General features: G+C 30.8%; 2 protein-coding genes across 5 annotated transcripts; one reads left to right on the top strand and one right to left on the bottom strand.

Moving 5' to 3' along the window:
* Positions 1 to 10,037: 10,037 nt before the first annotated feature.
* On the top strand, positions 10,038 to 14,308 carry LOC122525066 (ATP-dependent DNA helicase DDX11). Of its 4 annotated transcripts, none has more exons than XM_043647638.1 (10): positions 10,038 to 10,321; positions 10,395 to 11,100; positions 11,172 to 11,648; positions 11,759 to 12,303; positions 12,381 to 12,604; positions 12,684 to 12,863; positions 12,945 to 13,029; positions 13,141 to 13,271; positions 13,358 to 13,649; positions 14,209 to 14,308. In XM_043647638.1, exons 2-9 carry the CDS (start codon positions 10,418 to 10,420, stop codon positions 13,598 to 13,600), a joined length of 2,568 nt encoding a protein of 855 aa, XP_043503573.1. In that variant the 5' UTR covers positions 10,038 to 10,321; positions 10,395 to 10,417; the 3' UTR covers positions 13,601 to 13,649; positions 14,209 to 14,308. The 4 variants fall into 4 exon arrangements, with proteins under 4 accessions (XP_043503573.1, XP_043503572.1, XP_043503575.1 ...); XM_043647637.1 differs by having other exon boundaries at positions 10,390 to 11,100; XM_043647640.1 differs by lacking the exon at positions 14,209 to 14,308 and adding an exon at positions 13,745 to 13,882 and having other exon boundaries at positions 10,390 to 11,100.
* LOC122525070 lies at positions 13,270 to 14,945 on the bottom strand. The gene is made up of 8 exons (XM_043647646.1): positions 14,854 to 14,945; positions 14,600 to 14,760; positions 14,342 to 14,442; positions 14,165 to 14,282; positions 13,915 to 13,991; positions 13,686 to 13,823; positions 13,481 to 13,577; positions 13,270 to 13,392 (listed from the first exon to the last, which is right to left on the bottom strand). Exons 2-6 carry the CDS (start codon positions 14,705 to 14,707, stop codon positions 13,706 to 13,708), a joined length of 522 nt encoding a protein of 173 aa, XP_043503581.1. The 5' UTR covers positions 14,708 to 14,760; positions 14,854 to 14,945; the 3' UTR covers positions 13,270 to 13,392; positions 13,481 to 13,577; positions 13,686 to 13,705.
* Between the last annotated feature and the right edge of the window lie 239 nt (positions 14,946 to 15,184).

The raw sequence follows: 15,184 nt of genomic DNA, 5'->3' as shown, positions 1-15,184 counted from the left end.
AGCATACTTTTCAACTTCTTCCCTATCCCTTTGCTTTTTTTGTTGCAGGTTACATAGGAGGAGGACCACATCAGGACAGCACGAGGACCAAGCCAGGACAGCACGAGGACTTAGTTATAATAACGGATAGTGTAAGATAATTATTTGTATAATTAAATTTATAATTAAATGTATAATTACACGTATAATTTTAATCTATTTATTCTTCTCCCCTTAGCACATTATGACATTTATATTTAATGTATTTTATTTGTTCATAGGTTCCATGTTTATGCGATTCTATTCATGTTTCACTCCTCCTTTATCATTTTGATATCTGCTATTCTAATTTTCTCTTACTCCTCGATAATAATTGCAAGGATTTTCCGAATAAAACTCTTAGGATGGGGCCTAAGAGTGGGGCTTATTAAAAAACCTTCTCGGGACTTTCATCTTCTATGGTTTCAATTTAATTCGGATGGGGACATCTTCAGGATGCACATCCCGGGTCTTCAGAAGCGGTTACCTCCTCGTGGTTAGACCTGGGCAATGGTATTTTACTTTCAGTATAATGTTTAACATATTTTATATGTTAAACATTCCATTGCAAGTAAAATCCAGCTAAAGACCGCTTACCATAAACATTATAATCATAATTAGTTTCTTTCATTTTCCTAATTAATATCATATTACAATTCATTTCATTATTTTCCATTTAATACTCCTTTTATATTATATCCCACATTAAAATACTCGATTTATTTTATAGGAACACTAATCTCTTGTGCATTCTTTCAGACGTTTTTGACGTGCAGTGCGGTCGGTAAAGCACGTCTCGGTCGCGTTCGCGTTCGCGTCCGCGATAAAAAACTTTTTTACAGTTTTTTATTTTCGTTACCGTCCACCCATCGTCATCCTAAGGGTAGGAGACCCATCGGGCATTCATCACTGAAGATTAAAAGTAAGTATAATTTTTCTATGAAACATTTTCTATGATAAATTTTCAATAGTTTTCGATTCCGACGAAGATATTAATCGTTCTTTCTCATTTTCTGTTTCAGAACATCATTGCAATCGAGCGCGTAGGCAATGAGGTACTCGAGTGTTTGCATCGTTAAACAAAAATCGGAAATTTTTCGGGTAAAGAAACTCCGAAAGTTTCTTTTATTCGGTTTATACGTGTGCCATCGTCATCCTAAGGGTAGGAGACCCATCGGGCATTCATCACTGAAGATAAAAGGTAAATTAATTTTTCTATTAAATATATTTCCTTAATAATTACTTATAATTTTTAAACTATAACAATGATTCTAATCGTTTTGTTCTTTTCTCTCTTTTCAGAAGGCTAAGTGTTAGTGTTAGTGTTTGATATTTGAACTGCGTGCAATGCAGTTGTAAAAATTAGAATCAGTGTCGTGATCGCGATAAGAAACACGTAAGTTTCTGATTTTCGTTGGGACCGTCTACGGCATCGTCATCCTAAGGGTAGGAGACCCATCGGGCATTCATCAATCAAGATAGAAGGTAAATTCATTTTTCTATTAAACATTTCTTTAATAATTACTTATAATTTTTTACATGATAACAATGATTCTAATCGTTTTGTTCTTTTTTCTGTTTTCAGAGAGGTAAGCGAGTGTTAGTGTTTGATTTTTGAACTGCCCGCAATGCAGTTGTAAAAATTAGAGTCAGTGTTTGTGCGAATAATTAAAAAATACAATTTTTATCGCGAAGTAGAGTCAGTGTTTGTTCGAATAATTAAAATAAAATTTTTATCGCGAAGTAGAGTTATTGTTTGAACGAATAATTAAAATACAATTTTTATCGCGAAGTAGAGTCATGTTTGTTCGAATAATTAAAATAAATTTTTATCGCGGAGTAGAGTCAGTGCATTCGGTCATCGTCACCCTAAGGGTAGGAGACCCATCGTGCATTCATCAATGAAGATTAGAAGTAAGTATATTTTTCTATGAAACATTTTCTATGATAAATTTTCAATAGTTTTTGATTATGACGACGATATTAATCGTTCTTTTTCATTTTTGTTTCAGAGCATCATTGCAATTCGTGCGCGAAGCAATGTAACGGGAGTGTTTGATCGTTTATAATTATAATTTAAAATCACGGATTAGAAGCACGATCGTTCGTTAATAATAAATTCGGTCGCGTTTCGCGTTCGTGTTCGCGTTCGCGTTATTTTTGAGATTTATATATTCAATTAACTGCGAGCAATGCAGTTAATTGCATTAGAGTTTGTTCGTATAAAATTATAGTTTTTTAATTTGAAAACAGTCGTACAGACTGTTCGCGAAGTAGAGTCAGTGAAGTGCATCAGTGAAGTGACGCCTATCGGGAGTGAATTTTTGTGTTTGCATTGACTGCGTGCAATGCAGTCTTTGAATTAGATTGTAGAATCAGTGTTTGTACGAATAATTAAAGTAACATTTTAATCGCGAAGTAGAGTCAGTGACCGGGCGTAAATTAAATTCAAATCGTATCGCGTATGTAGATTCAGTGTTGTTCGCCGTATAAGAAAAATTTCGGTTTCGCGATAAGAAACTTTTTATAGTTTCTTATATTCGTTTACCGCGATATTAGAGTCACGGGAGTGCGAGGAAAAGTGCATCGAGGATTCTCCCATGGGTCTGATGACGAGGATGCAGCTGGACCATTTGCTACGAAGTAGGAGTGTTTTGGAGCCACCGCAGAACTTCTAATGCTATCTGTTCATATTGCATACATGCGTCATTTTATTTTAAAATGCCATATATATGTAATATAACATTTAGCAGGTCGTGAGTTAAAATTTAAAGTCCCTCCGGTGCTCAATCATGCCGAGGATGAAAGGTCCCAATCGGCACGAGTTACTGGTTGTAATTATTCCAAAAAATTATTGACGAGCACATGAGTTATTCCAAAAAAGGATTAATCCTTTTTTGAAATTGCTCATGAAAACTGTATATTTTATTGTATGTTGTATAATTAGTTTAGGATAGGTCTTCTTGTCTCATCGGTTAAATTCATTTAATTAACAGTGCAAATAATTAATGCACTTTTCCTTTTTATTACGTGTTTCGTTCGCGTTTAGTAATGGTGAAATCGAGTATTAATTTACTCGATTTCGTCCAACAAAGCATGTAATAAATGTCTTACATGCATTGCTTCGTACTTAGTTTATTTAATCGCGATTTTATTTTTCGATATAATAAAATAATGAGCAAGAAGACAAACCCATTCGCGACGGATAGACTCTGGCTATTAAGTGGTGGCTCAAAGCCCAGTTCTTTCATTAGAACAACCATTTAACGAAAGAGTCGTCCGAGATTTTTATTATTTTTTTTAAATTCTTAAAATCTTTTTAAAAGTCATTATAAATGACTTGTAGAGTCATAGCCCGCTTAGATTAATGAGAGAACATTTTTATATATTAATCAAATCTTAGATTAGGATTTTCAGCAATTAATTTACTAATCCCCGTTTCTCCCCCCTATACTTTCTGCGTTCTCATTTATACGTGTGCCCAGGTGTTACACGTATGGGTGAGAAACGGTTAGTATAGGTTTTTAGTTTTAAGTTTTTCCCCCTATTGGCGTCTGTCATTGTGCTAGTGATTGCACGGTGTACATTGCACATGTGTGTGCGGTTAGGAATGTGCATTGTACATCGTTTCGTGATACCTAATACCGCGCTTATTATTTTTTAAAGTTATTGAATAAAAATAACTTGTAGAGTCACGCGTACGATACGAAATTTTCTTTTTTAACAATCGTTTTGCATAGTAGAGTTACCGCATTTATTTGTGGAAACTATGATATACTCGTATATAACTAGTATGCAATATATACTAGTTTATACTTGTATTTTTGCATTAGTCATTTATGCAATAATCACTAGCCTTGACAGACGATTACAGCAATTGGTACGTACTCCCATAAATTTAGAAAACGCGTTTGAACTAGGGTGTCGGAGGTGCCCCGGGGCATGCTCTCTAGTTTAGGCTTTTGCACCCTGGTGGTATGTGTGAGAACCGTGGAGTGTGTGGGTGGGTATGCATGTGTATTATTTTGAGCGAATGTGAAACTTTAATTATAAGTAGGTAGGACCCCGGAATGGCACGTGGCATACTTGCACTTTTCAGTGCGAGTCCCCACCTCCGGGTTTTATACGGAATTGTCACAAAATTATATCTTTTTATTCTATCTTGCTTGATTTTTAAATCTTTTTTGTGACAATTCTGTAATATGTATTATGTATCATGATTCAAAGGGATTTGCAACCATTTATGAAATTCATTTCTATTTCGATTGTATCTCGAACGAGATAGAGTCGAAATCAAATCCACAAAACCTTTGATGAATTGATACTTAGTTTTAAGTATTATAACTAGCACTTCGCACTATCGCGATTTAGTCTTTGAAATGTTTCATATAATTCAATATAAAGAATAAATTAAATAAAAATATTGCAAAGAAATGCATTGCATTTTTAGTATTATTTTTATTTCAATTCGATTATATTACTCGATAGTAAAAGTGCGAAGTGTTAATAGGTCATCGATTAGCATAATTAACTGCTCGGACATTCGATTAAATGTGCTCGTGTAATATGTGCACAGTCGATGAACTTTTAAGTTCGTTGATTGTCCACGAGCTAGGATAGCTAACGGGAAACGCGAATGCATTTTGTAATAATTAATAAATAGAGTCACCCCCTTAACGAACATCGGAATTATTTGCATAAGATGTATGATGAAAGAAAATAAATGGAATTATTTCATATATATATTGTAATGTGAAATGTATTTCATTTATATTAGTGTAATAAGCAGTTGAGAGTAATTGGGTGAAAATGTCTTTAAGTCGTTTCTAAATTGTACGACCATAATCTGGCATATTATAACGGTTTGGTATTAGAATAGAATCGATACTTTACATAGTTAATAATATTCCTTTCGGCGATGAGATATCTCTCGACCAAAAGGTAATAATTATTTTCTATGTAAAAAGCTCAGGATGTTTTACTAATCACATTTTTCTTTCAGGGTTGTGTTAGGGTCGGTTAGGTTTTTTTATTATATAGAATCAGGGACGATTCTAATTCTATATCATTAATCGTTGTAATATGCCAAATTATGCGAATACTTTTTGGAACGATTGACGTTTTGGTCAAAGATTCTTTTCATGCTCGCACGTAGGGAATGTCCGACAGTAGGCTTGAAGAAAGAAGAGGCTAAAAGCCGAAGAGGCCCCCACTTAATTGTGGCTCAAGAGGGCAACTACAGACTTAATGAGTTATTTTCAAGTTCGACAGCATGGTTGAATCTTTTGAAAATAGCTCGTTGGTCATTTGATATTTTTATTGTTTTATTTTTTTGTTTTGCTCGTCAATAATTTATAATGGTTATTAAGAATGGTAATAATTAAAATAGTTTTCTTTTTGTTACAGGTGACCATCGTTGGATTTGCCATACCACCCACCAAATATCGAACATAATTTTTCCTAAAATAAATCGAGTATTAAGAAAATTTAATTTTATAAATGATATTTCATTTAAAAGATAGAAAATACTTTAAAATCATGATGGAGTACAATACCATTCCCGAATTCCCGCCCCAATATCATATCATTTTCTAATTTCCTATTACACACAGTTTCCCCACTTTTCATTCTTCATTTCATTCGTAGAAACTAATTATGTTATAATGTTTTTTAATGTCTCTTTTATTTATTTAGGTATTAAGATTTGATCAATTATTATGTTATATAATTAATTAATATTCCTTTTAGTTTGTTACAGGATATGATTAATTCCAATGCATTCATTGGATCTTTGCAAATCCAAACTAATCTTTCTTTTTTCTTTTTCAGTTTCGTTTCCAGTATTTTTTTTAATGGGTAGCAGGTAGATTCTTTCTTTGCGAAGAAAGGTCTACTTCAGGGATGCGACCCTGCCCACGCGAGCCTTGATTCTATCTTACTCCCAAAGATAGAATCATGTCCTTACCTAAAATTCCACCCACACCAAAGGATCCTTTTTTTGATATTTTGTTGGCAGGATGAATTATGGAGACAATGCAACACTCCATCCAAGAGAGAGGAGAAACCAATCAAAAGAGGACTGAGTTATCGTAAATGGTAGTATGAAATAATTATTTTTACAGATACCATGGAACAGTACAAAATCACGGAAAGTTCTATCTTTAAAGTTTTATTTTTTCTCTAGTTTTCTTTAGCAAAAAAAACCATGGAGACGATGCAAAATTCCGTTCAAGAAGAGGAGGAAATGGACTAAAAAAAGTCGAAGTAATATGGCAAACACGGTAATAGAAGATAATTATTTCAGAAAGAACTCGAAATATTTTAATTCGTTTATTGTTTTCCTAGTAGCAATGCACATTTATGATAGTTATTTTTAATGCATTTTCTTTTTTTACAGATACCATGGATCAGTCCAAATTTGTATAGATACCATGGATCATTCATTGCATTTTGGCAAATCTAAAATGATCTTTTCATTTTTGTTTCCAGGTTCGTTTCCAGGCCCACTTTTTTTCTTCATCCCTATCCCTTTGTTTTTTTTTGTTGCAGGTTCAATAAGAGGAGGACCAGAGGAGGACCATACTAGAACTTAGTTATAATAAAATAATAATGTATAATTTAATGTTTAATTTTAATTTGTTAATTTTTCTCCCCTTAGCATCGCACTCGTGTGATAATTATTTTTAATATATTTTTAATATATTTTTAATGAATTTTATTTGTACATAGGTACTATGTTATTTACATTCTATTGATGTTTAACAACCCGTATATCATTTTGTTATATGGTATTAAAACTTTTCTCTTAATTCTCGATAATAATTGCAATGATTTTCCGAATAAAACTCTTAGGGTGGGGCCTAAGAGTGGGGCTCATTAAAAAACGTTCTCGAGGTTTTCATTTTCTATGGTTTCGATTTAATTCGGATGGGGACATCTTCAGGATGCACACCCCGGGTCTTCAGAAGCGGTTACCTCCTCGTGGTTAGACCTGGGCAATGGTATTTTACTTTCAGTATAATGTTTAACATATTTTATATGTTATGCATTCCATTGCAAGTAAAATCTAGCCAAAGACCGCTTACTATAAACATTATAATTGTAATTAGTTTCTTTTAACTTCCCAATTAATACCATATTCTTTTACCCCTTTCCTTAGTTCCTTCTATCCATTTAATATACAGAAACTAATTACTTTATAATGTTTCTTTAATAATTCTTACATTTTTACAGGTATTCCTTACCTTTAATTTCCCCCACCAACCATCATACCTTCCCTATTTCTTTCACTTTCTTTCTTTTCCTTTATATTAAGTATGTTCACGTGAATTAGCATGCGTTCAAGTGAGTTTACTTAACTTTTGAGGTGGAACAACTTTTAGATTTGTTTTTTATTCGCGATTTGATATGCATAAAATATGCATTTAGCATAGGGACCGAAGCGACACGCATTGGCGATTCGGTCGCTATCCGTTAGTCAGGCCTCACCGGTCCTGCCGTTGGCACTATGGTCGGTCGTCTAGTGAAGCCTAGGTCCCTCGTAATATATATTACTAGAATTCGTTGTTTTTTTATTCGCGATTTGATATGCATAAAGTATGCATTTAGCATAGGGACCGAAGCGACACGCGTTGGCGATTCGGTCACTATCCGTTAGTCAGGCCTCAACCGTCTGCTGTTAGAGTAATGGTCGATCGTTGCGTGAAGCCTAGGTTTCTCGTAAAAAAAATTAGAGTCAGTGGATTAGTCCGATCGGGGGGAAACCACTTAAAACAAAAATCGCGAAAAGTTCCACCTCAAAAGTTCTACTTTTCCCTATTCTTTTCCTATTCCTTTTAATGTTTTCTTTGCAGGATGAACTATGATGCCAAATTCCGTCCAAGAGAAGGAGGAAACGAACCATAAGAGGACTGAGTTATGGTAAATGGTAGTAGAATATAATTATTTTTATAAGTAAATGAACTTTTATTAATTCGTTTATTGTTTCAGATAACAATTTCGACCAAGAGTAAGGGGATGTGGATTAGAAGATGGACCAGAAGTGGACTAAGTTATGGTAAATGGTAGTAAAAAATAATTATTTCTATAAGTAAATGAATGTTTTTAATCAGTTTATTGATTCATATGACCATTCCGTCCAAGAGGAGAGGAAAGTGGATTAGAAGATGACTAGAAGAGGATAGAGTAATGGTAAACGGTAATATAAAATAATTATTTCTCAATATAAATGAAGTATTTTAATCTATTTATTGATTTCCTCGTAGCATTGCACATGTATGATAGTTATTTTTAATGTATTTGCTTTATTTTTACAGATGCCATGGATCAACCAAAAATTATATGCATTTATTTTTATAATACTATATTTTAAGTAGATTGACAATTATTATATATAAAATATTCATTAATTGTAATTTCCGTATGCGTATTTATCGAAATTATATTAAAGTATATTAGTTTCCAAATAAAATCACCGATGTTACTTGAATTTTATTCAGATGCACTTCCCCGGTTTCATTTTCTTATTCAGTATTTAAACTTTTCTTTTTATTCTCCATAGTAATTGTAAGGATTTTCCGAATAAAACTCTTAGGGTGGGGCCTAAGAGTGGGGCTTATTAAAAAACCTTCTCGGGACTTTCATCTTCTTTGGTTTCCATTTAATTCGGATGGGGACATCTTCAGGATGCACATCCCGGGTCTTCAGAAGCGGTTACCTCCTCGTGGTTAGACCTGGGCAATGGTATTTTACTTTCAGTATAATGTTTAACATATTTTATATGTTAAACATTCCATTGCAAGTAAAATCTAGCTAAAGACCGCTTACCATATACATTATAATTGTAATTAGTTTCTTTTAAATCCCTAATTAATATCATATCCTTATTCCTTTTTCTCCTAGCTTCCTTTTATCCATTTAATATACAGAAACTAATTACTTTATAATGTTTTTTAATAACTTTTATGTACTTACAGATACCAGGGAGTAGTCAAAAATTATTATTAGAAATTAAAGTTGCGATGTATAAAAGAGATTGTGCATTCGATTCATTCATTTTATCTTTCTATGTATTTATTGTATTCTTGTCTTTTTTTTTAATTTAGTTAGACTTTTTTTTCTGTACCTGGTCAAAGACTATGGTTTTAAAGGGGTAAACTCGAGTCGTGTGTCGGAGCTGATACACACAATTTTTAAATTATTAGTCGTATATAAAGCACGTTCGTATGATTTACGTAAAGATTCCTTAATGATTAAATTATAATTTTTACTAAAAATATTTTGTACATACTTAAACTTTAACATTTCACGTAAATATGAATGACTATGAAGATGATTATTTAATTCAAACGGTGAGACAGTGGGCTACTCGAGTGAGCCACTATAGTGGCGCATCGACCTGGAAAAAATAATCGCAAAAGCCACTCTAGTGGCAGGTCGGCTAAGGCGATATCGGTAATTGCAGTGCTCTACCTTTATCTTATTTACCGTCGATAACGGTAGTGTTCTACTTTGGATATGTCGACAGTCGATAAGTCGCATTACCGACCGAGAAGAGCTGATGGTAAGTTACCATCAGAGTTACCGACCGAGAAGAGTTGATGGTAAATTACCATAAGAGTTACCGACAGTAGGAGAACCTTCATGGTAAATTACCATCAGAGTTACCGACAATAGGAAGACCGACAGTAGAAGAAACTAATTACTTTATAATATCTTTTAATAATTTTTATGTATTTATACAGATACCAGGGAGTTGTACAAAATTATAGAAATTAAAGTTGCGATGTATAAAAGAGATTGCATTCGATTCATTCATTGCATTGCACAGAAACATTAAAAAAAAAATGTACATTTGTTTAGACATTTACATAAAAATGAAAAAATGCTAAAATCAGAGCGTTTTATCTTAATTTCTCTTTATTACAAATAAAATTCTCGTTACACACATGCGCAACGTTAGGAAAATCACATAAATAAAATTTAATAAAACAAATTTGACACTGGTGGTCCCGGTAGTAACTAAGATGAATCTGGTTAGATAAAATAAAAGGACTTGTGTGTTTCTATGTACTCCTGTACTTCTTGATATTAGTATGTATAGTAATATATTATTTAGTAATTTCATAGAAATGCTTCTTAACATCCTCTGGCGGGAATTCTTTAGAATTTGCTTTTTATTTTTTTGTCCCACTGTTATTATATCCTTGTAACCGATAGGATTGTCAGAAAATGAAAATATATTTAAATATTATAAAATTCTAAATATTTTTTTACATGAATGATATGTAATATATTGAACAAGGTCTGTACTAGATTTAAGTTTATAATGTTCTAATTATATGTATAATTAATATATTTTTATTATGTTAGTTTAGATAACAATATATATATTTATAATATGGAAACTCCAGAAATATTTCCATTTCCTTTCACACCGTACAAAATTCAACAAGAATTTATGACAGAATTATATAAATGTATTGAAAATGGTAATATGGGAATATTTGAAAGTCCAACGGGAACAGGAAAATCATTGTCTGTCATTTGTGGTGCCTTAAAATGGTTATTAGATCATGAAAAACTACAGAAAGATGAACTTAATTCTGAAATTACTGATTTAGATAATAAGATTAAAATGATCGAAGATACATCCAATGATTGGTTTTCATGTCAGACCGAACAAATGGAATTTAATCTTAAAAAAAAAGAATTGCTATCTAAATTAGATGCTATTACCAAATACGAAAAGAAAATTCAACAATATAAAGAAAAAGTTAAAAAGAAGAATACAAAAGCAAAAATATCATATATTAAATTAAAATATAATCCTTACGATACACATATAGATGATAATGTATCGACTGATTCAGAAAATGATGAAATTGATAAGGATTTATTATTGGTAGATGAATTATCAGATTCAGAAAATTCAGCAGAAGAAGAAGAAGAAGTGGAGCAACAAAGTTTTCATACAAAAATTTATTTTTGTTCAAGAACTCATTCACAACTTTCTCAATTTGTTAAAGAATTAAAGAGAAGTCCTTATTCAGATAATGTAGCTGTAGTTACATTAGCTTCTAGGTAAGAGAGTTTTACGTTGAAAAATTTTATGATTTTATTAATTAAAATATAAATAATTATATTTATTTTAGGCAGAATTATTGTATTAATAAAAGTGTAAAGAAATTAAAACATATTAATCTTATCAATGAACATTGCTTACAATTACAAAAGAAAAAGACTACACGTAAAGAAGAAAAACATATTAAGAAATTAAAAGTAACAAACAGTTGTCCATTTTTATCAGGAAATCAGGAATCATTGATGGCTGAATTATTATCGGAAATTCATGATATCGAAGAAATTATTCAAAAAGGAGAAGAACTTGATGCTTGTCCATATTATACAGTAAGAAAATCTATTCAAGATGGTCAATTAATATTAGTACCATATAATTCTATTTTACATAAGAATACAAGAATTAGCTCAGGAATAAATTTAAAAGGAAATGTTTTAATAATCGATGAAGCTCATAATTTACTTGACGCTATTGAAAGAATGTACAGTGCTTCAATTACAGGAAGAAATATACTTCATGCTTATAATCAATTGTCACAGTATCAGAAAAAGTATTATATTTTATATTGTAATTATAAATATATTTTATATAAAATTGCAAATCTATTATATAATACTATTTTAAACAGCATCATTTAAATATTATAATAATTTATTTCAGATATCAAACTTTGTTTAATGCTAAAAACGTACTTCATTTAAACCAATTAAGCTTTTGTTTGAAAAAGTTTTTAACCGTTTTTGGAGCTACAACAAAATCCCTTCCAACTGATAATATCAGTGGTGATTTAACATCTAAATTGTATACTATACAGGAATTTGAAAGAACAACTGATATTGATACTTTGAATATCTTTGATTTAATAAGTTTTGTGAAAAAATCTAAACTTATTAATAAATTAAGAGGTTTCATAGAACAGTATGGCAATGATATTAAAATCCATGAAAATAATAAAAATAAAACTGGCATAACTGAATTCTTAAAGTCAATTAGTAATGTTAATAAAGAAGAAAACGTCGCAAGTACAGAAGTGGTGCAAAATGAAGATGAAACAAATAGTCCATTAACATTAATTCTTAGCTTTTTAGAATGTTTGGAAAACAATTGTGCTGATGGTCGTATAATTGCTATACCTGGTCCTACTGTTGGAAAGGGAATTTTAAAATTCCTTTTATTAAATCCAGCAGCTCATTTTCATGATGTTGGTACGTATATATGAAATATACTCTTTTATTGTTTAATATAAATAATAATAAATTTAAAGAAATTTTATTTTTTATAGTAACAGAGGCCAGAGCCGTAATATTAACTGGCGGAACCATGGAACCTATATCTGAATTTACTGAACAATTATTTTTAGCAGCGGGTGTTGAATCTGAACGAATTTTAACATTTTCCTGTGATCATGTAATACCTCAAGAAAATATTATATCCAACATTCTTATGTCTGGTCCAACTGGAGTAGAATTCGAATTTAATTTTAAAAATAGACAAAATACAAAACTAGTATGTGCATAATACTGTGATAGATTTCATTTTCATAAAACTAATGAAAAATTATGGTCTATTGTTTTTAAATTTACAGTTGGATGAGCTGGGAAGAATGCTAATAAATTTTTGCAATATTATACCAGCTGGTATTGTAATATTCTTGCCATCTTATGATTATGAGAATATAGTATACGAACATTTATATAAATCTGGTGTAATAACTAAAATTCGTTTAAAAAAGCAGATCTTCCGTGAACCAAAATCAACGTCTCAAGTATATACGTTTATTAATAATAAAATTGATATATATGTATATGTATATATATTATTTTTTAAAGAAATATATTTATTTCAGGTCAGTGATGTTTTAGAACAATACTCACGATGTATAAATTATCCACAAAGTCCACAAAATGGTTCATTATTATTTAGCGTTATTGGTAATATTAAATATTTTATTATACATCTTTTTCCACTATAAACTATTGTCACATTAAATTACAAATATGCATTTATATACATATACGATTTAAATGCGTTTTGTTTTTCAGGTGGCAAACTAAGTGAAGGATTAAATTTTTCTGATGATTTGGGAAGATGTATTATTGTTATTGGAATGCCATATCCTAATATTAAATCAATGGAATTGCAAGAAAAGATCAAATATTTAAACGAAAATGTTGTATGTACTAAATTTTATTTTTAAATCTTATATTCTTACAAAATTTTTGTGAATATCTCTCTTATCGTTGCTTTATACCAAAATAGAAATCAGATGCTGGACAGAATTTCTATGAAAATTCCTGCATGAAAGCAGTAAATCAATGCATTGGACGAGCTGTACGTCACATTAACGACTATTCAAGTGTAATATTAGTTGATAAACGTTACCGTAACAAAATGGAGGCACTACCTCGATGGATTCAGCGTTCATTAACAGTCAGTCAATCATTTGGAAATACAATAAGTATGGTAGCTAAATTTTTTGCTGCAAAAAAGAAGAAAATTTAGAAGATGTATTATTGGTGCGCCGTAATTTATTACAATGTATATATTATACGTGAGTATATTTTTTTTGTATCTATCTTTTACCTACATTTTATTTATGTATGGCTTTTATGTATCATATATATCCATATCTTTACATATAATTAGCCAGTTGTATTCCGAACTTATACGTGAGATCATGACAATACACTTGACCTGGATACAGAATAGCACATGGAAAATGTGCCTGAAAAAGTGTATATCATAATAAGCATTAGAAAAAATATATCTATCTCGTTAATAATATATATTTTCAACTTATTAATTAATATACATACATAATTAATAGCATTTGGATAATTCTGAGGTTGAATACTAAAAGCACAATTCTTTTTATAATGTGCTCCTTTTTTTCCTGTAAGAAAATCAAGTGGTTTTACATCAGATATTAAAAATTCCTCTCCGTTCTCTTTAATTTCTCCATTTGTATTCAAGTAATTGTTAATATTTTCATGATCTACCTTTAATCGTAATATTATATATTTATTTTAAATGTTCAATGATATTAAACAATTTTTCATTATTCACCTTTTCTTGATGCAAGAAATGATCGTATGTTTCAAATGTTGAAGGAGAGTATTGTTGTAGTAAACGTCCGCCAGTATAAAATTGAAGACCAGGCTGATCTGAGTAGACTTCCAGAACGCTAATAAATACAGTAAATATATTACAGTTCTATACTTTATAGAAATATCATTTATATACCGTCCAGATTTCATATGTAATGCTCGAGCAACAAATGAACTACCAGATTGCCAATTTTTTGTTATACAAAAGTTGTGATCAAAACCTTCTCCTGGAGGAACCTACAGAAAAAGAGAAGAAGATATGTATAGGTTCCTTATTTTTCATTTTTTTATATGCATGTATTTCTAAATATTTTAATAAATTTTTTTTATACTTTCCGTTACCCGTTTTTATTATTACACATATGCATAATTTTGTATATAATATAATACTTTCTCCATATATTCTCCTAGAAGTCTTGGTACACGTAGATCCATAATTGTTCCACCTACTCCTCTGATAGCTCCCGTTGGTATAGGATCTAAGTAATCTGCAAATGTCCATCGATCACAGTTCAATAATATCTTATGTTTTTTTAATTCTTTTTCACCGGCATCCTATATATAAATTATATATTATCTTACATATAATAATATATACGTGATAAGATAATAATTATTATTTAAAATAATCTCGCGTATTTTACTTACGTGTCCAGCAAGATTAAATAAAGAACCATGTGACATATTTATTATAGTTGATTTAGATGTTGTCGCACGCATATGTATTTCCAATTTATTATCTGGCGTTAATTTGAATCTTACTGTAGCTAATACTGCACCTGGATATCCTTCTTCTCCATCTTCACTTAAATAACTCATAACAACAGAACAACCGTCGATATGTGAGTTCCAAATTTGTCTACCAAATCCATTTGTCTAAAAAAATGTTTAAATGCATTTTTTATTATCTTTATTATTGCCTAATAGGAATACAAAAAAAAAAAGACTTATAACATTTTACCCCTCCATGTAAATGATG

Source organism: Polistes fuscatus, unplaced genomic scaffold, assembly GCF_010416935.1.
Source record: "Polistes fuscatus isolate 324 unplaced genomic scaffold, CU_Pfus_HIC Scaffold8, whole genome shotgun sequence".
In the NCBI taxonomy this organism is placed as follows: domain Eukaryota; kingdom Metazoa; phylum Arthropoda; class Insecta; order Hymenoptera; family Vespidae; genus Polistes; species Polistes fuscatus.
This window is presented reverse-complemented; position numbering and strand designations above follow the sequence as displayed.

Bases quoted from the DNA above. Each gene is read 5' to 3' on its own strand.
- LOC122525070 (XM_043647646.1), bottom strand. From the start codon at position 14,707: ATGGACATTTGCAGATTACTTAGATCCTATACCAACGGGAGCTATCAG. The intron at 13,992-14,164 runs GTGAATAATGAA...ATTTTCTTACAG, and splicing joins ATTTCTTGCATCAAGAAAAG to GAAAAAAAGGAGCACATTAT. The intron at 13,824-13,914 runs GTATGTATATTA...ACACTTTTTCAG, and splicing joins ATCCAAATGCTATTAATTAT to GCACATTTTCCATGTGCTAT.
- LOC122525066 (XM_043647638.1), top strand. From the start codon at position 10,418: ATGGAAACTCCAGAAATATTTCCATTTCCTTTCACACCGTACAAAATT. The intron at 12,864-12,944 runs GTATATACGTTT...TATTTATTTCAG, and splicing joins AACCAAAATCAACGTCTCAA to GTCAGTGATGTTTTAGAACA. The intron at 13,030-13,140 runs GTAATATTAAAT...TTTGTTTTTCAG, and splicing joins ATTATTATTTAGCGTTATTG to GTGGCAAACTAAGTGAAGGA.